The sequence below is a fragment of the Vulpes vulpes genome, chromosome 3 (genome assembly GCF_048418805.1).
Source record: "Vulpes vulpes isolate BD-2025 chromosome 3, VulVul3, whole genome shotgun sequence".
NCBI classification, from domain to species: Eukaryota; Metazoa; Chordata; class Mammalia; order Carnivora; family Canidae; genus Vulpes; species Vulpes vulpes.
In genome coordinates, this window is record NC_132782.1 from 75,339,215 (window position 1) to 75,360,913 (window position 21,699).

Sequence of the window (21,699 nt, forward strand, 5' to 3'; positions counted from 1 at the left end):
GCTCTACCTCACAGGACTGTAGGTATTTTTTCCCTGCTTACTATTTCCTTCACATCACTAGAGTCCCGCCAACCTCATTTCCTATCTTCTAAAAACCCCATCTTGAGCATTTCCCCAGCCCACCGGCGTGCCACGGCATCGCTCACGGTCGCATACTCACGTACGACCCCAGGAAAGCGCAGGCGTGCGCGCCCCGCCCACTTTCCAGGACCGGACGCGGACGCAGGCGCAGCCAACACCCAACGCCCAGGCCCCGGAACCGAGCCCAGGCAGCCCAGGGCCGCCTCCCCGACTTCTGGGGTTCGCACGCCACTCAGGCCCGCTAACCCCATAGTCTCTCTGTTTATGCTTTAGATCACCTAGACCCGAAAACGGAGCCAAGCCCTGCCCGCCCCACCCTAACAGCCCTAAGCGCGGCAAAGCGCGGCGCACGGAGCGGCCCACCGCGGCGGAGGTCCGCCGGCTCCCGGCGTGCAGCGCGGCGATCCCGGCGTGCCCGGCGTCGATCCCGGCGTGCCCGGCGTCGATCCCGGCGTGCCCCGCGGCCGGCTGCGGTGGCGCGGTACGAGGCTGCGGGAGTGCTGGCGGCCGGAGGCGACGACGCGGGGTCGACATGGAAGTGTAAGTCGTCCGCGGCGCGTTCCTGGCTTTGCGTAGACGCACACGGCTGGGGACTGCTGGGCCGAGGGGACGCGGGCACGGGGCAGCACCTTACACAGGCTTGGGGGAAAGGCTTGGGCGGGACGCGGGGAAGAAGGGGACCCTCGCTGTGCTCGCTCGAGACCTTCGTCCCTACTCCCGCCCATGCCTGCGGCGCGGGGCCCAGTGCGACGAGACCTGGCGGCCTTGCGGTGTGCCTGCTCCCCCCACTTTCATTTCTAGCGTGCCCTGGGTCGCCGTGCGGACGTCACCCGGCCTCCCGGCGGAGACCTCGAAAGTGTAAAGCCCCGAGTCCGCCCTGGAAGTACTTGCAGAAGAGATGGATACGTGTTGGGGTAGAGCTTGGCCTACCTTGGGGAAGAGGTGCTGGCCGAGTTTGTTGAGCAGTTCGCCTTGCTAGGGCAGGGCCACGTTTTCTGGGAAGAAGGAGGTGCTTGAGGCGGGACGGGGACCGCAGAAGCAGAAACAGCCCGTGTCTGTGATGTTTGCTTAGTACCACGTGCGGATGGAAGTTTTTCAGCTGCTCCCGTGTGGGTTTTTTTTTTTTTTAAAGACTTATTTATTTACTTATGATAGACAGGGGGTGGGGGGCAGAGACACAGAAGGAGGGAGAAGCAGGCTCCATGCAGGGAGCCTGACGTGGGACTCGATCCGGGGTCTCCAGGATCATGCCCCGGGCTGAAGGCAGGAGCTAAACCGCTGCGCCACCCAGGCTGCCCTAATCTAAGATTTCAAGCTGGATTTTTCCAGGACATGTACATGGAATGAATTCTGACCCAAATTCTTGTTATATATATACATATGTTTTTTTTTTAAATATTTTATTTATTTATTCATGAGAGACACACAGAGAGAGAGAGAGAGGCAGAGACACAGGCAGAGGGAGAAGCAGGCTCCATGCAGGGAGCCCGATGTGGGATTTGATCCTGGGTCCCCATGATCATGCTCTGGGCTGAAGGCAGGCGCTTAACGGCTGAGCCACCCAGGCTCCCTGTTATATATTTTTAATTAGGATTCTCAAAAGACCTTTTCTTTCTTCAGTCATTCAACCTGATGCTAGGAAAAACACCAGCAATTTTTTCAAGATCTTCCTTCTCTAGAACAAGAATTGTATTGCCTCTGAGGGTGTCTTTTTTTTTTTTTTTTTTATGATAGTCACACACACACAGAGAGAGAGAGAGGCAGAGACACAGGCAGAGGGAGAAGCAGGCTCCATGCCCCGGGAGCCCGACGTGGGACTCCATCCTGGGTCTCCAGGATCGCACCCTGGGCCAAAGGCAGGCGCCAAACCGCTGCGCCACCCAGGGATGCCCCCGCGTGTGGGTTTTATGTAGCCAACGTTAACTTGCAGGCGTACCTGTATTGTGTTCTCAAATGTGTTGGTTACTCACATTTTCTTTTGTGTTCTCTTACCTCTTTAATGGTCATGTATACTACTATTTTTCAGATTTTAAAGACACACAATATATATAAATATGTAGCTGAAACGAAAACATCATGAAACAATACTTTTACTATATTGTAAAATATAGTGTATTGCAGTACACTCATATTGTCTCTTATTAAAAAAGAATGCTGACCCACTAAATTATTTTGTAGTCTGTTAATGGGGTTTAATCTGCGACTTTAAAAACATTTAGATGTTTTTATTACTCTAGCCCAAGCTGTTATTACCCATTTTTCCCTCTTTACAAAAGCATTTCCTATCATTATACAATTCTGCTTTAATTTATACATCTTAAAAACTCCCTTGTCCCCACACTCATGTCCACTTATTGCTCCATTTCTGCTTCCTCTCACAACAAAACCGCTTGGAAGTGTTGTTTATCCCCTCAGTCTCAATCATTCTGTTGGGCTTTCATCCTCACTTGCTCGTAGCCAAAAGGCCGAAAAGCCATAAGCTTTCATCCTCACTAGTCTACAGAAATGGATTTTTGTGATTACCTGAGCCCTCTGACTTGTCAAATTCAAAGGTTGATTTTCTGGCCTCAATGTTCTTGATCTCAGCAACAGTTGATACAGAAACTCGGGTGTCAACTCTGCTTAAAACAAAAAACTCTAGAAGGTCTTTTGGCTTTGTGACATGCTGTCTGCATTTTCCTCTATGTCAAGGACTATTTCTCAGTCTCCTTTCCTGGTTTGCCCCTCCTCTCCTCCCTTGCTTGGCTTCTAAATGTTGAGGTGTCCTAGGGCTCAGTCTTGTTCTCTCTCATTATCCATCCAATTGCTTAGTCCAAAAATCTAGCTCTCCTTCCTCATCTCTAAATCCAGTCCATCAGCCAGTCCTGTCATTTCCACCTTCAATATATTTTGTGTGCAGCTATTTTTCATTATCTCCATTGCTAACTCTGTAGTCTGTCATGTCTAGTCCAAATTAAGCAGTAGCCTTTGGCTTCCACTCTGGTCCTCCCTCCATTCTGTTTCCAGTCAGCAGCTGGAATGATCTTAAAATATTAATTGGATAACTCACCCCCTGTATAAAACCCTTCATTGGCTTTCTGTTCTACTAAAAGGAAATCCACATTACTTACTTGGACCTACATGATTCTGTATAACCTCATCTACTCACCAACCCTCTCTCATGTTACAATTCCCACCTCCCAAACACTGGCAGTCAAGTAGTTTCTGTAATCTTCCAAGGTCTTCAGGACCTTTGCATTGCTGTTCCCTCTGCCTGGTATACTTTTCTCAATCCTGCTCCCTTTTTATCTTTTTGATAGCTCAGGTTGAGTGTTGCTTTTCCTTTTCAGTCAGTCCAAAAAGAGTCCTCCTCTTATCTCTTAGTATAATTTATTTTTCCTTTGAATAATTAAAGTTGTAATAACAGATGTATATTTACTTGTTTAGTGCCTTGTCTCCCTCATGAGAAAGTTCCATGAAGGCAAGGACTGCTGTCTTTTCACCTACTATTTAGCACTGCATTTGGCACACATTAGGTATTCAGCAGAGGGTTGTTGAAATAATATAACAATACTTCATTAATTTAACAAATTAATTAAAAATTAATATAATTGAATTGGGCACTAATTGCTGGGCATGTAGATTTTCTGATTTTCCTAAGTAAATGATTTGAATCAAGAGCGTTTTCTTCTGTAACAACCTGTCCATTCTTCCAAGGAGTTGGTGACTTATTAAAGAGGGACGCCTGGGTGGCTCAGTGGTTGAGCATCTGCCTTTGGCTCAGAGCATGATCCCAGGGTCCTGGGATCGAGTCCCACATTGGGCTTCCTGCATGGAGCCTGCTTCTCTTCTGCCTATGTCTCTGCCTCTCTGTGTCTCTTGTGAATAAATAAATAAAATCTTTTTTAAAAAATCAAGAATTTTGCTGCTAGCAATTTATGGGAAAGTGAGCTTTCTTTAGGAATGTCATTTGAGAGTGGAAGGACCCCTGGAATGGAAAGGTCTGGAGGCCTAACTTCTAGTTCCTTACTGGCCTCCAAAATGAGATGTGATCCTTGGCAGTGTGGTCCTTAGGATCTTCAGCAGAACCCTGTTTCTCTGAGAGGACAAACAATGCTCTTTCAGGCATTCCTAGGACCTGGGAGGAGGAAGCATGAAAGGAAAACTTCTTTTGAGTTTTTACTACTTTTTTTCTTCAGTCACTGAGTAAATACCTGTTGAGTGAATAATACATATACAAATATACTAGAAATTTTTTAAATGTGAGGAATATTTATACTTCATTTCATTAAGTGATAGAATTTTAAAAAATAAAAACTTTTTGACTGACATTTGGAAATTTTCCTCAGGCAAAAAAGGATACAAGATATAGGAAAATTAGGTATTTGTTTACATATAAGGTATTTGCTATTTGGCTAACTTTGTCTAATGTCTTAGGATTATTTATATACCTGGAAAGCTTTCATTCACTCTTTTCTTTTAAAATTTTTTATTTATTTATTTTAGAGAGATTATGTGCATATGCAAGCAGTGGGGAAGGGTTGAAAGAGGAGAGAATCTCCAGCATACTCCATGCTGAACTCGGAGCCTGGCATGGAGTTCAGTCCCAGGACTTTGAGATCATGACCTGAGCTGAAACCAGGAGTCAGATGCTTAACTGACTGGGCCCCCCATGCACCCCTGTGTTTTACTCTTTTATTTATTTTTAAGATTTTATTTATTCATGAGAGAGGCAGAGACATAAGCAGAGGGAGAAGCAGGCTCCCTGCGGGAAGCCTGATGCAGGACTCGATCCCAGGACCCTGGGATCACACCCTGAACCAAAGGCGGATGCTCAACCACTGAGCCACCCAGGCATCCCTGCTCTTTTATTCTTGAACTTAAGATACATAATTAGGGAGAACGGATTATTTATGTTCTGTATCATCTTATTGAAATCTTGTCAGAATTTCCTTCATTTTACAGCGAGAAATACTAGGATTTAGGGATCCCTGGGTGGCGCAGCGGTTTAGCGCCTGCCTTTGGCCCAGGGCGCGATCCTGGAGACCCGGGATCGAGTCCCACGTCGGGCTCCCGGTGCATGGAGCCTGCTTCTCCCTCTGCCTGTGTCTCTGCCTCTCTCTCTCTCTCTCTGTGTGTGTGTAACTATCATAAATAAATAAAAATTAAAAAAAAAAAAAAGAAATACTAGGATTTAAAGTTAGCTAATAGGTCCTATAAACAGTTGGGTAACAGGACTGGAGAGAGGATACTTGTTTGCTAGCTCCTAGGAGAATGCTACAGATTATGTTTATTGACTTTGAAATCTGCCCAGTTTTCTTTATTAGTTTTGCAGAACATGACTTGAATCAATAATATAGGTTGAACGTAGAATTTGAGCAGTTCTGTTCATCATTGCACACGTAAGCTAATTGTGTTGCAATTAAAAGGTGCTGTTTGCATGTGTATATGTGTTTCTAAAGAAAATCAGCCAGTAGATCATTTTGTTCTGTTTATTCAGAATTCAGTTTTCCAAAGTATTTGTTTACATCCATTAAATTGACTCAGCAAGTTAAGCAAATTTACAGGTTGTATTTCAAATAGCAAGTCAACTTCAGTCAATTCATTACTTAAGGAAATTAAGTGACTGTCTACGTGTAAATATAGATTTAAACATATTTTTTTTAAGATTTTATTTATTCATGAGAGAGAGAGAGAGGCAGAGAGGCACAGGCACAGGCAGAGGGAGAAGCAGGCTCCATGCAGGGAACCCGACGTGGGACTCGATCCCAGGTCTCCAGGATCATGCCCTGGGCCAAAGGTGGCACTAAACTGCTGAGCCACCGGGGCTGCCCAAGATTTAAACATCTTTAAACATCACTTGGAATATTTGCTTTAAACACCTGTAATTGGGCATCCCTGGGTGGCGCAGCGGTTTTTGCGCCTGCCTTTGGCCCAGGGCGCAATCCTGGAGACCTGGGATCGAATCCCATGTCGGGCTCCCTGCATGGAGCCTGCTTCTCCCTCTGCCTGTGTCTCTGCCTCTCTGTCTCTCTCTCTGTGTGACTATCCTAAATTAAAAAAAGCAAAAACAACAACAACAACAAAAAAAAAAACCCTGTAATTAAAATCGGTACTATTCTGAGTCCTATAGGAGAATATGAAGATCTGTGTAGGTAGACAGTTTGTAGAAGTTTAAATGCTTGTGAATGTGTTACATGACACCGAAATGCAAACTATATATAGAGCAGACAATTCCTGCTCAGTAGGAACAACATCTTATAAATATGTAATTGACAGGGATCCCTGGGTGGCGCAGCGGTTTGGCGCCTGCCTTCGGCCCAGGGCGTGATCCTGGAGACCTGGGATCTAATCCCACGTCAGGCTCCCTGCATGGAGCCTGTTTCTCCCTCTGCCTGTGTCTCTGCCTCTCTCTCTCTCTCTGTGTGACTATCATAAATAAATAAAAATTAAAAAAAAAATGTAATTGACAGATTATACTCATGCTAAAGAAAAACACTGAAGGAAATTGTACTTTATGTCCTCAATTATAAGTTATTCAGATGTCTTATTTTAACCTTATGGAATTCTTTAGTTTTACATTTCCAGTTTTCTCAACTTTTTATTTTTATTTATTTTATTTTTTTTAAGATTTATTTTTATTCATTTATGATAGACATAGAGAGAGAGGCAGAGACACAGGCAGAGGGAGAAGCAGGCTCCATGCCAGGAACCCGACGCGGAACTCGATCCCGGGACTCCAGGATCACGCCCTGGGCCAAAGGCAGGCGTGAAACTGCTGAGCCACCCAGGGAATCCCCTTTCTCAACTTTTTATTTTTTATTTTTATTTTTTTAAAGATTTTATTTATTTACTCATAGAGACAGAGAGAGATCAACTTTTTAACTTGAAAAATTACAAACCTTTAGAACAGCTGCAAAAAGAGCACAAGTACCTTTATACCCTCTAGAGTCACCATTTGTTAACATTTTGATATGCTTGCCTCATCTTAAACATGTATACATCCTCTCTCCGTACACTATTGAATCATTTCATTTCAGAGTTGTAGATACCATGTCATTTTACCTAGTCTTAAAAATATATTCTATTTAACTGCAATACCATTGTCACACCCAGAGAATTTAGCAATGAGGTACCAATATTATTAAAATACAAAATTTCTCCAATTGAAGTGTCATTTTTGCTAGATTGTTTTTAACCACTGATTCAGGATCCAGCCAAGAATCATACATTTTTAGTCCTACAACTTTTATTGTCATAGTTCTTTATCTCCTTTACTCAGATTCCTAGCCTGTTTTTTGACATTGACATTGTTACAAATGACATTGATAGTTGAAGAATCTAAACTTTGATTTGTCTGGTTATATCCTCCTGGCTAGATTCAAATTAGACATTCTTTAATAGGATTGCTCTAAGGGATGTGTCTTACTGCATCACATCATCATCAGTGCTGTTAAATGAGATCACTTGATTAAGTTGATGCCTGTGCAATCTTACCATATCCTATTCCCAGCAACCTGCCACTTAGTGGTGGCTTTAGTAGGATAAAAGCTGTCTTAAAAATGTTTCTCCATATGCACAGTTCATTTAGAAACTGAAATGAGCATAGTTCATTTCATAAAAGGTAGATCTTATTTCTATTGATATTTTATTAAATAAAGGAAAGTCTGGCATATTTTGGCACTTATTCCATTAGTATTTACTGAGTAAAAAAAAAAAAGCAACAACAACAACAAAAAACTATCCAATAAAAGAATAAACCAGCTTCTGCCAGCCAGAATCTGCAAGATGTGATACTTGTTTAAGCATCCATTGTTCTCCTGGACCCAAAACACAGGTTCAGTAAACCCAAAGTGTTTCACCTTTGTATATTGCTTCTAGTAAAGATAGATGATGCTCTTTGGATTCTTGCATTAACAATATTGGCTTGGGCAGTGGGGCAATAACTTGGAATAGCCAAGGACAAATTTTCCCAAGGCATAGGACATGACAGAGGAGAGGCCATGATCTGGAAATGAAGTTGTAACAATGGCACCTGGGATGGATCCCTTAGCTTTGAGGAAAAATAACATTTGTATTATTTTTCCAGTCTGCTCAGGGAAGGGATCTCTTAGTTACATTGTATTTTAGGGCACACAGGGAGTTTTAACTCAATTTTAAGCAAAGATAGGAAGAAGCCTTGTGGACTGACTTCCTAATTAAGTAGGCAAAGATGACATGTGGTTTGATTTGTCCTTTTCAATTTTAAATGAACCATATCATATACACTAATTATACTAATTATGCATTGTCCTTCCTGTGTTAGCTTCCTTTTAAATATGATGTTCCCTGACCTGTATGCAATTGTGGTTATTTGGGCAAAGCAACACTTGTGAAATCCTAGCTATTTGTTGAATGTCTAATAGCATTTGGTAAGCTTCACATGTTGATTTGATTAGAGTGCTGACATCACTGTGCTGCAGACCAAAGGCCTAGGTCAGATCCTTGTGTTAACCACTTGCTTTTTTTGCTTTATTGATTGCTTAGGGAAGTCACCCATCTATTTGGCCCATATTTTTGAAATTTTGTGTCAGCATCTTCATCATATAGTCCTGCTCCTGGTTTAGGAACATACAGTAGTCTTACTACACATTGTGTCAAGTCCAGAGTGCTTCCTAAATTTTTGGAAATCTGCATTATTCAGTGAAGTGGTATCTTTAATGAATAATGACCTCCTCCATTGAGGTAGATCTTAATAAGTACCAAGAACAATGCTACACTTAAAATTTGTTGTCTCGTTTCATCCTCATAACAGCTTTATGAGGTAGGAAGAAGTTATGGTAATAACACAGATAGTAATAATAAGTGCTGTTTATTGAGTACTTACTGTGTTCTAGTACTTTACATCTTTTAGTTTAATCCTGTAAATATGGGACGCCTGGGTGGCTCAGTGGTTGAGTGTCTGCCTTCGGTTCAGAGCATGATCCTGGGACCCCGGGATCGAGTTCCACATTGGGCTCCTTGCATGGAGTCTGCTTCTCCTTCTGCCTATGTCTCTGCCTCTCTGTGTGTGTCTTTCATGAATAAATAAATAAAATCTTTTTTAAAAATCCTGTAAGTAATCTTAGATCTTACTTTGTCATTTTATGGATGAGGAAATTTAAGAGCAGAAAGGCTAAGTAACTTGCCTAAATTCACAGAACCCTAATGTTTGGTGGAGCTGGGTTGAGAATCCAGGCTACATGTTTGGTGCTGTTTTATCCCCATTTTTTGTTTTGAATGGAGAAGCTTAGGGGGGCTTAATAAACTCACCAGGACTCCTGTACCTTATAAGTGGCAGAGCTAGAATATGAACCCAGATTTGTCTGATTTCATAACTGTACTCTTAATTATCACACTATACTGCTCTATTAAAAATACTTATGTAGTATTGTAGAGGAGCTTGATTATACTTTAATACAAGTCACATTGCTATGCTCACTTTTGCCTTGATTGCAGGGGTACCACGTTTTGACTACTGCTTGACATGTGAACTTTATCTGTTGAATTGATATAGAAGATGAACACCTTTGTGGATATCTAGCAGGATTCCTGATGTTGCTGGAATTCCCTGTTGTGGTGTTAATGATCCCATTTCTGGTGATTTAGCAGGATGACTTGCCTGCCCAAGATGTTAATAACTGATGGGAGGCAGATAGTACTGGGGCAAGGACATGGCTGTGGGATAAGACTGCACTGTTTCTCCAGTTAATTCTAGCACCCTCGCTGTTTAGTGACACCCCTTCCTTACCCTCTGGTTTTGCCCCATGTTCTTCCTGTAAGTAACTTCTCCCAGATGACTGACCTGACTTCTGCCTATCTAGACTAAGGATGAGTATATAGTATTTTGTTCACCTACTTAGTAATGAATGTGTGATATACTATGGCTGTGAAGAGGGAAGGCTGCTCTGAAATTGTCTGTTGCCAGCTAAACAAATAGGACTTAGGACATTTCTCAGTTTTAGGTTGTAGTCCCTAAATTCCTGAACTTGGTTTTTTGTTTTGTTTTGTTTTGTTTTTTAAGATTTTACTTATTCATGAGAGACACAGAGAGAGGCAGATACTTAGGCAGAGGGAGAAGCAGGCTCCATGCAGGGAGCCCGATGTGGGACTCAATTCTGGGACTCCAGGATCATGCCCTGGGCTGAAGGCAGGCACTTAACCCCTAAGCCACCCAGATGTCCCTTGTTTACTGAATCTTGATATGGGAAGTATTTTACAGATATTTAATTTCAACAAAGGAATGGGAGCCCAGACTGATGAATATTTCCTTTATTTTGCAGAAAGGATGCCAATTCTGCGCTGCTCAGTAACTATGAGGTAAATAGCTTTGAAGTAAACTATTGGATATTCCTCTCTGATAGTTTGCCCTTTGCTTCTGAAGATTATTGAATTACTTTTAGTTAAAATGACTGAATTCATTGGATTTTCCACTTTAAAATAGGACAGATGACACCATCTGGTGGACTTTGGAATTATAAGCTTGGTAAATTATACATAGTAATTCAGGAAAGCTGGGAAGACTATAGTTTATAGTAGGCAATCTTCCCCAAATCCTAGGTATTTTAGATCTTCATTTGATAATCCTTCATGGGATAGAAACATGTGTTTTGGAACTGTTTCTTTCTTTTTTTTTTTTTTAATTTTTTTAAGATTTATTTATTTATTCATGAGAGAGAGAGAGAGAGAGAGAGAGAGAGAGAGAGAGAGAGAAAGGCAGAGACACAGAGGGAGAAGCCAGCTCCTTGCAGGGAACCTGATATGGGACTCGATCCTGGGACAGGGATCACTCCCCGAGCCAAAGGCAGATGCTCAGCCACTGAGCCAACCAGATGTCCCTCTTGTTTCTGATCTTATGGAAAAGCTTTCAGCTTTTCACTGTTCAGTATGATGTTAGCTGAGGACTTATCATATATGGCCTTTACACATTGAGGTATGTTCCCTCTAAACCCAGTTTGTTGAGAGTTTTTTTTTTTTAATTTTTATTTATTTATGATAGTCACAGAGAGAGAGAGAGAGAGAGGCAGACACACAGGCAGAGGGAGAAGCAGGCTCCATGCACCGGGAGCCCGACGTGGGACTCGATCCCGGGTCTCCAGGATTGCGCCCTGGGCCAAAGGCAGGCGCCAAACCGCTGCGCCACCCAGGGATCCCTGTTGAGAGTTTTTATCATAAATGGGTGTTGAATTTTGGAAAATTCTTTGTCTGCCTCTATTGAGATGATCATATTTTAGGAAGATTTACTTTCAAATACTCAATATATGGGATGACTGGGTTGCTCAGTGGTTGAGCATCTGCCTTTGGCTCAGGGAGTGATCTTGGCATCCTGGGATCAAGTCCTGCATTGGGCTCCCCATGTGGAGCCTGCTTCTCCCTCTGCCTATGTCTCTGTGTCTCTCATGAATAAATAAATAAAATCTTAAAAAAAAAAAACCCTCAATATATGTTTGAGATCAGGGGAGATATATTGATAAAGAAACATTTGAAACATTTTCAGTAAACTAATGGATTTGGATTATTCAACTTAGATAAAAGAATTTTTAAAATGTCAGCGCATCTCAGACTAATATTTGCTCTAATGCAAGAGTAAGGGAGAGGGTTTGTGAAAGAAAAGAGGTACTGTACTAGTTATCCTTCAAAATCATTGACCTTGAAAAAGATTTATCAAATTTATTCATAAAAATATTTTATTACTTCCTTAGGTGTTCCAGTTACTGACTGATCTGAAAGAGCAAAGGAAAGAAAGTGGAAAGAACAAACATAGTTCTGGGCAACAGAACTTGAATACTATCACCTATGAAGTAAGCCTATGCTACTGGAGAGGTTACCCAACTACCACTGAGGTTGGCTTATTCTGCAGATGACTAGCCACCAAATCATGACTACCTCTTACTTGATTTGAGTGGTTTTACTGTAACCCAGTTTTTATTCTGTTTATACAAGTGGAGGGAGTTTATCCAATGGTGAGGGTTAGCTAATGTTAAAGTTAGAAGGAATAGTCAAAAGACTGCCCTGGATTCTAACACTTTTCCCTTCTCTTAGTTTTCCCTGATGTTACCGTCTCCCATAAACATGGCACAATTATCAAAACTAAGAAAATTACAGAAAGAGTTTATTCAGATTTTCTCAGTTTCTATGCCCTTTTTCTGTTCAAGGGTACTGTGTTTTATTCAGTTACCGTGGCTGGCTCCTTATTATCCTCTTATCTCTAGCAGGTCTTTAGGCTTGTCTCATCTTCCATGCATTACCTTGACACTTCTGAAGAGTAATAGTCAAGTATTTTGTAGAATGTCCCTCAGTTTTGGTTGTTTTGTTTTGTTTTGTTTTGTTTTGTTTTAATGTTTTCTCATGACCAGACTGAAGTTAGGCTTTTGGGAAGGAATGCTACAGAAAGGATGTGTCCTTGTCATTGTGTAGTACAGGGTACATGATATCAGTGTCTTCTTACTGATGCTGTTCACTCTGATTACTTGCCTTAAGGTGGTATCTGGCCTCTCTGCTGTAAAGTTACCGGTTTTCCACTTCCACTTTGTATTAGTTAGAAAGGAATTGTCAAGTCCAGTGCATTCAAAGGAGAAGGGATTAGGCTTCATCTCCTGAAGGAAGGATATCAAAAAATCTGAGGACTTTTTAAAAAATTTTTATTTATTCATGAGAGAGGCAGAGACAAAGGCAGAGGGAGAAGCAAGCTCCCTGCAGGGAGCCTGATGCAGAACTCAATCCCAAGACCCCAGGATCACGACCTGTGCCAAAGGCAGACATTCAACCACACTGAGCCACCCGGGTACCCCTGAGGACATATATTAAAACTATCACCCAAAAATCAATCAATCAGTCCATCACAGTAATTTTTTTTCTTTTTTTTTTTTTTCATCACAGTAATTAATAGATATTTTGGGGAAGATGCTTTGAGGCTATGCATAATATATTCTACTTAAAGCTTTGCCCATTAATTTTAGGATTCATTAGTGTGTCTTTCCTGCAGTGATTATTACTGTGGTTCAGTTGCCTAAGATTGATTTATTTCCTTCATTCCTTCCACATTCTTCTGTAAGAAAACACTTGATCCTTCTCATCCTTTTATTTATTTACTTATATCCATATGGACTTGTGACTATTCTTTGGGTTCCCTGTCTTTTAAAAAATTGTCTGAAATATAACACAATTGTCAGCTTGAGTGTTTTTTTTTTTTAAGATCAAAAAAGCTTGCTTTTTTTTTTTTTAAGATTTTATTTATTATTCATGAGAGACACAGAGAGAGAGAGAGGCAGGGACATAGGCAGAGGGAGAAACAGGCTCCATGCAGAGAGCCTGATGTGGGGCTCAGTTCCATGACCCTGAGATCATGGCCTGAGCTGAAATCAAGAGTCAGATGCTCAACTGACTGAGCCACCCAGACACCCCTTTATAGATTTTGAAATAAAATTTTAGAATACTAAGTTACAGCCATTGACTTCCCTTTTTCTCATTCAAGTTTTGTTTATCTTATGCTTGTTTTTTCTTTTTTTTGTGGGGGGGTAGACATTAAAATATATATCAAAAACACCATGCAGGCACCAGACTCCTGAGATTGTCAGAGAATTTCTCACAGCAATGAAAAGCCACAAGTTGACCAAGTAAGTAAAAATTATTTTTTTAATTTTTAATTTAAATTCAGTTTAGTTAATGTACAGTGTATTATTAGTTTCAGGGGCAGAATTCAGTGATTCATCAGTTGCATATAACACCCAGTGCTCATTACATCATGTGCTCTCCTTAATGCCCATCACCCAGTCACCCCATCTCCCTACCCACCTTCCCTCCAGTCAATCACCATTTGTTTTCTAGAGTTAAGAGTCTGTTACCATCTGCTTCCCCCTCTGTTTTTATCTTTATTTTTCCTTCCCTTGCCCTTATGTTCATCTGTTTTGTTTCTTAAATTCCACACAAGAGTGAAATCCTATGATTTATGTCACTTAGCATTAGCATAATACCCTCTAGTTCCATCCATGTCATTGCACATGGCAAGATTTCATTCCTTTTGATGGCTGAGTAATACTCGTGTGTGTGTGTGTGTGTGTGTGTGTGTGTGTGTGTGTGTGTGTGTATGTGTACACAGATCTTTATCCATTCATCTGTCAGTGGACATCTGGGCTCTTTCCATATTTTGGCTATCATGGACTGCTATAAACGGGGTGAATGTGCCCCTTTAAATCACTGTAGTAAAAATTATTTTTAGTCAGAAAAATATGTGACACATAATGAAAATGACACTATATGAAAACCATCCTCAGCAGTGGTATGTTTCTATTTAGTTGAATTTTGAATTATAATTGACACAGTGCTCTTTTAAAGTAGGATCATGGTATCGTGGACAAGAGAACTGAGACTCAGACATAAGGATCCTCCTAGAGCCAGAAACAGAATTTAATGGGATTTTTCTTTTTTTAAGATTTTATTTATTTATTCATGAGAGACACACAGAGAGAGAGGCAGAGACATAGAGAGAAGCAGGCTCCTCGCAGAGAGCCGGATGTGGGACACGATCCCTGGACCCGGGATCATGCCCTGCTGAAGCAGACACTCAACTGCTGAGCCACCCAGGCATTCCTAATGGGATTTTTAAATCTCAAAATCTCTTTGTTTGTTTGTTTGTTTGTTTGTTTGAGTCCTAGTTCTCTGACCTACCCCATAACCATTTACAGCATGAGTGCCAAATTAGCTGAAAATTGGGTTCACAAACTAAAGTGTTTTTATAAAGTTGGCTAGTTAAGTCATTTGACATTTGTGTTTACTTGGGGCAAAAATGGCTTGATAATACTGTTTTCTCTTTTAGAGCTCGATTACTTTTCCTAGTGACTTTCTTGAAAAAGTTAAGATTGTAGGAATTAAAAACATCATTAAGAATTAGAGGGACACCTGGGTGGCTCAGTCAGTTAAGTTTCTGCCTTTGGTTCAGGTCATAATCCCAGGGTCCTGGCATCGAGCCCCACTGAGCAGGGAGTCTGCTTTTCCCTCTGCCCTTCCCCCTGTTTGTGTGCTCTCTGTCTCTGTCAAATAAATAAATAAAATCTTAAAAAAAAAAAAAGAATTAGATTAAGAGTTTACATAAGAACAGCACTGGCTCTCTTTTAGAATTAATACCAGAAAAAAAATAGAATTAATACCAGAGCTGATAAATCCCAAAAGCTTCAGTCATTCATTCAGGATAATTAATAATTTTCTTTTGAAGGAAACATTGGTGTTATTTCAGGCACAGAACTGATACACTATGAGTAAACTAAGTGTACTTCTCTTGCCTCTCTTGTCCAGATGAACTCTGAAGGCAAACATCTTTCAAATGTGTGTTTACATATGTGTGTGTGTGTGTGTGTGTGTGTGTGTGTGTGTGTGTGTGTGTGTGTATATATATATATATATATATACACACTTTATATTTTTTATTTGTGGTAAATTTTATCATCTTAACCACTTTTTAAGTGTACAATTCATTAGTGTTAAATATATTCACGTGCTGTACAACTAATACCCAGAAGTTTTTAATCTGGCAAAACTGAAACTAGCAATTAAACCAATCCCATTTCCCCCTCACCCCAGCCCCTGACAGCCACCATTCTATTTTCTGTTTGTATGAATTTGACTACTCAATCTCCTGATTGGTGACATCACAACCTGAGCCAAAATTAAGAGTCAGATGCTTGGAACTCCTGGGTGGCTCAGTGGTTGGGTGTCTGCCTTTGGCTCAGGGTGTGATCCCACAGTCCCAGGATCAGGTCCCACATCCGGCTCCCTGCATGGAGCCTGCTTCTCCCTCTGCCTGTGTCTCTGCCTCTCTCCGTATGTGTGTCTCTCATGAATAAATAAATAAATAAAATCTTTAAAAAAAAAAAAAAAGATGCTTAATTGACTGAACCACCCATGCACCCCTCATTGTCGTTAATAATGAGCATTTTTTTTGTTCTTATTTCTTTATCTTCTTGGATGGAGTGTCTTTAAATATTTTGCCTATTAATTTTTTTGCAACTTTTCTTTTTTTTACATTTTTAAATTTAAATTTGATTTGCCTTTGCTTTTTTTTTTTTTTTTTTTTTTACATAATTTTAAGAATTCTTTGTATATTCTGGATATAAGTCCTTGGTTTAGTACATAATTTGTAGCTGTTTTTTCTCCAGTTTGTGGTTTGTTTTTTCATTCTCTTTTTTTAAGATTTTTATTTATTTGAGGGGATGGGGGAGAGGGAGAAATAGACTCCTCACTGAGCAGGAAGCCTAGCGCTGGGCTCTTTCCCAGGACCCCAAGATCATGACCTGAGACCTGAGCTAAAGGCAGATGCCCAACCCACTAAACCACCCGCTTGCCACTGTCTTCATTCTCTTAACATTTTCTCAGAGCAGAAGGTTTTAATGGAGTCAAATTTATCTTTTCTTTTTTCTCTTATGCATCCTGCCTTTGACACTTTGTGTAAAGATTCGGCCATATCCAAAGTTAATAAAGATTTTTCTCTTATATTTTCTTCTAGAAATAATCCATTTAGATTTGATTTTGAAGGTATGTTGTGAGATATGGGTTGAGATTCAGCATGTGTATAGATTTCAAAGTGTTTCAGTACCATTTGTTGAAAAGACCATCCTCTCTTTCTTGAATTGCCTTTGCAGTTTTATAAGAAATCTGTTGATTCTGTTACTTCATTCTACATTCTGTTCCTTTGATCAGTGTGTCTATTTTTCTCCCTGTACTACATTGTCTTGATCACTGCGGCTTTATAGTAGGTGTGAAATCAAATTGTGTAAGTTCTTCAACTTTGTTCTTTTTCAAAATTGTTTTGGCTTTTCCAGTTCCTTTTGCCTTTTTATATACATTATTAAAAAGATTTATTTATTTATTTTAGAGAGCAAGAGTGAGCAGGGGCACAGGAAGAGGAGAGGGAGAGAGAGACTTTCCAGCAGACTCTGTTTAGCAAGGAGCCTGATGATGGGACTCAGTCCCACAACCCTGAAAGATCATGACCTGAGCCGAAACAGAGTCACATGCTTTTTTTTTTTTTTTTTTTTTAAGATTTTATTTTTTCGTGAGAGACACAGAGAGTGAGAGAGGCAGAGACCTAGTCAGAGGGAGTAGCAGCCTCCCCACAAGGAGCCTGACATGGGACTCGATCCTGGATCCTGGATCCTGGGATCAGGACCTGAGCCAAAGGCAACGCCTGATCACTGAGCCATCCAGGCATCCCAGGAGTCTGATGCTTAACTGACTGAGCCACCCAGGCACCCTTTATCATAAATTTTTAAAAATTTTTTTTTTTTTAATTTTTATTTATTTATGATAGGCACACAGTGAGAGAGAGAGAGAGAGGCAGACACAGGCAGAGGGAGAAGCAGGCTCCATGCACCGGGAGCCCGACGTGGGACCCGATCCCGGGTCTCCAGGACCGCGCCCTGGGCCAAAGGCAGGCGCCAAACCGCTGCGCCACCCAGGGATCCCTATCATAAATTTTTTAATCAGCATCTAGAACAGATCCTGCCATTTGGGATTTTACTACATCTATAGATCAGTTTTTGGGGAGAATGGATACCTTATCAATATCAAGTCTTCCGATCCATGAAAACAGTGTATCTCTCCACTTCGTTAGGACTTTAATTTCTTTTATCACTATTTTTGTAGATCAGCGTATAGCTTCTGCATGATTTATTGATTTATTCTTGTTGTGCCCAAGATTGCGAATCCGAGAAACCACAAGGAGCTGACACCGATGCAAACATACAAGGGTTTATTTACAAGCTCGAGCTTGGGTCCAAGTATACCCGATACAGCGGAGCAGGGACTTGGACCCCCAAGGGGGTTACAGCTGGGTTTTTTATGGGCTGGTCTAGGGGATCTTCAGAAGGGGTGGAGGAATTTTTTCCATTCCAATATGGGGGAAAGGGTCGGGGGGTTTCTTAAGATCTGATACGGGATTCTCTGCCAAGGGCATTCTGAGCTTTATTGTCTTTCCGATACGGGATTCCCTGCCTAGGACATTCTGCAGTTTTTCCTGTAAAGTTCAGCTCTTATTCCCAGGGGCCTAAGATGGCTGTGCTTGTGCTAATGCTAAACTTGAGGTGGAATGGCCTTAATTTTTCTCAGCCTCCACAATTCTATAAATTTAATAAATTTTTGTGCTATTGTAAAAAATACTTTTTTTAGTATGTTCCTTATGATTTTTCTTTGAAGACAATCATGGTATTTGTGAATACAGATGTTAAATTTTTTTTCGAATCTTTTTGCCTTTATTTCTTTTGCCTGTCCCATGTTGTCCCATGCTCTGGCTAGGACTATGATGTTTGATATATGATGTTCAATTGAAGTGGTAGGAGCAGATGTCATTACCTTGTTCCTGATGTTAGGGGAAGGCTTTCAGTTAATTTACCAGTAAGTATGTTAGTTTAAAGTATGTTAGCTTAAGTTTTTCATGAATGCTTCTTACAGGGTAGGAAGTTTAGTTTGCTGAGATTTTTATCATGCCTGGATGTTATTCCTCTGGTCTGTCTTATACTGTAGCTTCTAGCCACATGCAGCTGTTGATCATTTGAAATGTGACTTGTACTAAGGAGGAATTACATTTTTAATTTTACTTAAACTAAATTTAAGTGTTGGTAGCCATATGTAGTTAGTGGCTGGCATTTTGGGCAGTGCCATTTTATAATAATTCCACTAATTGATTTCATCTCACAGCCATAGGCAAAATTCAGCTGCCTTTACAAGTCCTTTGCTGAATGATTCTGCTGTTTGGTATATACTGAATTTATCCTGGGAGAAAAGTGGAAAGGCCTTCCTCCAATTTAGCATTTCCACTTATGCCACCTCTGATCAGAAGCTGCAGTCAGTGATTAAAGAGAGCACAGACCTTTTGGAGCACAGGTTCTTTTTTGCCCTCCCTGGCTTCAGGAAGCTGTATACAAGTTGCTCCAGGAACATGTGTACAGCTGCCTAGCACTGGAATTGGAGGATGGTATATAATGTGCTATGGTCTAAATGGACCAAAATTTCATTTCAGTTTACCTTCTAAGCCTTACCCTGGAAGTTGCAAGCTTTTAAGAGGCTCCAGAATTCCAGAATAGTTACATCAGACAGATTCCATCAGTGCAGATATCGTCTGGATAGACAGGCAGATTCCTGGTGCTTCCTATTTTACCACTTTTCCAGAATCATCTCTGTTCTTTTTATTTTTTAAAGAAATTAAGACCATATTTTAGATCACTTTTAGGTTAACAGCAAAATTAAGGGGAAGATATAGACATTTCCCATATCCCCCTCCATCAGATGCACAGCCTCCACTTTATTAACATCCCCCCATCAGATTGGTAAATATGTTGCAATCAGTGAACCTCCATTGACATATCATTATCACCCAAAGTCCATAGTTTACATTGTGGTTCACTCTTAGCGTTATACATTCTTTGGATTTGGAAGAATGTGTAATAACATGTATATCCACTTGTTGCAGTATCACAAGAGTGTTTTCACTGACCTGCAAATCCAATCCTCTGTGCTCCACCTCTTCATCCTTCCCTCCCACATACAACCCCTGGCAACCATTTATCTTTTTACCTCTCCATATTGCCTTCTTCAGAATGTCTTGTAGTTGGAATCATAGGGTATGTAGTCATTTTCAGATTATCTTCTTTCACTTAGTAATATGCATTTTAAGCCTTCTCCGTGTCTTTTTATGGTTTCATAGCTCATTTCTTTTTAGCACTAAAGAATATTCCATTGTCTGAACATACCATAGCTTGTCCATTATCCACGAAAGAACATCTTGGTGGTTCCAAGTTTGGGCAGTTACCAGAAAAACCTAATTTAACCATCTGTGCTCAGATTTTTTTTTTTTTTTTTTTTTTTTTTTTTTTTTTTGTCATTGTAAGTTTTCAGCTCCTTTGGGTAAATACCAAGAAGTACACCAGCTGGATCACATGGTAAGAGTATAAGAGTATGTCTAGTTTTCTAAGATACCATCAGACAGCCTTCTAAAATGGCTGTATCATTTTGCATCCCTCCCATCAATGAATGAGTCTCTGTTGGCTTCAGTCCTCACCAGCATTTGGTGATGTTACTGTTCTGGATTTTGGCCATTCTAATAAATATTTAATGGTATCTTGTTTTAATTTGCATTTTCCTAATAACATATAATGTTGAGCTCCTTTTCACATGCTTCTTTGCCATCCATATGTATTTCATTTTAAAATTTTATTTGAGAGAGAGAGAGCGTGTGTACGGTTGGGGGGGATGGGCATAGGGATAGGCAGACTCCCCAGTGAGTGGAAAGCCTTATGTGGGGCTGGATCCCAGGACCCTGAACTAAGCCAAACACAGAAACTTAACCAACTGAGCCCCCCAAGTGCCCCTATGTATCTTCTTTGATGAGGTGTTCATTCAGGTCTTTTGGCCATTTTTAATTGAGTTGTTTTCTTACTGTTTTAAGAATTTACCGTATATTTTGGATAAGTCCTTTATCCTGTGCCTTTCATAAATATATTCTCCCAGTCTGTGGTTTATTTTCTCATTTTCTTGATGTTGTGTTTCACAGAGCAGATGTTTTTAATTTTAATGAAGTCCAGTTTTATCAGCTGTTTCTTTCATGGATTGCGCCTTTGGTGGTGTAGTTGAAAAGTCATCACCAAACTCAAGATCACCTAGGCTTTCTCCTGTATTATCTTCTAGGAATTTTTATAATTTTGCATTTTACATTTAGGTCTAGTTGTCTAGGCAGTTGTCTAGGTGGTGGAGAGGCAGAGTCCTGGTTTTTCCCACACTGCCATTTTCCCTGAATCCTCTCTCTTCATTTTTCTCTTTTTCCTCCCCCTCTTTGTTGTTCAAACGATAATTTTTATTGATCTCTCTGTAAATTCACAAACTCTTTTGTCTGTCATCTTCATTTTGTTAATAAGCCCAGCCAGTGAATTTATTTCATACATTATGATTTTTAGTTCTAAAATTTCCATTTATTATTTATAATTTCTGCCTCTTTCCTGAGAACATCAATTATTCCACCCATTTCAAGAATATTGTTATAATAGCTGCTTTAAAATCTTTGATAATTCTAACATATGGGTTATTGTAGGTTTGATATTTTTTTCCTTTGAGAATGAGTTGTATATTCTTTCTTTCCATTGAGGTAATTTTAAATTATGTCCTGGACCTTTTGAATATTATAGTGTTTAGACTCTGGATCCTGTTAAAAGTCTCTGCTTATTTTGTTGTTTATTTTAGCAGTCAACCCAGTTAGGTTCACACCTCAAGTCTCTTGCCTTCATGGGCAAGGATTTTAATGTCAGTGTAGTTTTTAAAACTTTTGATCTGCTGCTTTGGATGTTTTTTGCAAATGAGACTGGAGTGGTGGTTTGACATGATTTTTGTTGTTTTGGGACTGTTCTGCACATGAATGGCTCAAGCTGAATCTGGGGTTTGTGCTGATTTATGCTCAGATGTAGGAGAATCCCCCGTCTCTAGCTCACTTCTCTGAGATGGCCCCCAAACTCTGACCCACTTGAGCCTCCCCTGTTGGTTCTTTGGCCACAAGTACTAGATTTCTCTCAAAGATTTATTTATTTGTTTGTTTGTTTGTTTATTTATTTATTTATTTATTAGATCAACGCTGATTTCTTTTCT

The 21,699-nt window shown here is 40.4% G+C and overlaps 1 protein-coding gene across 8 annotated transcripts in view; it reads left to right on the forward strand.

The window, feature by feature from the left end:
- The first annotated feature begins 337 nt into the window (after nt 1-337).
- Nucleotides 338-21,699, forward strand: part of CRCP (CGRP receptor component) — a 70,251-nt gene continuing 48,889 nt past the window's right edge. For 3 of the 8 annotated variants that reach the window (XM_072752762.1, XM_072752761.1, XM_072752760.1), the window contains exons 1-4: nt 466-621; nt 10,362-10,398; nt 11,781-11,879; nt 13,600-13,694. In XM_072752762.1, coding sequence (XP_072608863.1) covers nt 614-621; nt 10,362-10,398; nt 11,781-11,879; nt 13,600-13,694 — 239 coding nt within the window. In that variant the 5' untranslated portion in view covers nt 466-613. Of the gene's footprint in view, nt 622-10,361; nt 10,399-11,780; nt 11,880-13,599; nt 13,695-21,699 lie in introns of all 8 variants that reach the window. The other 5 variants (XM_072752763.1, XM_072752764.1, XM_026017491.2 and 2 more) reach the window with 3 other exon arrangements.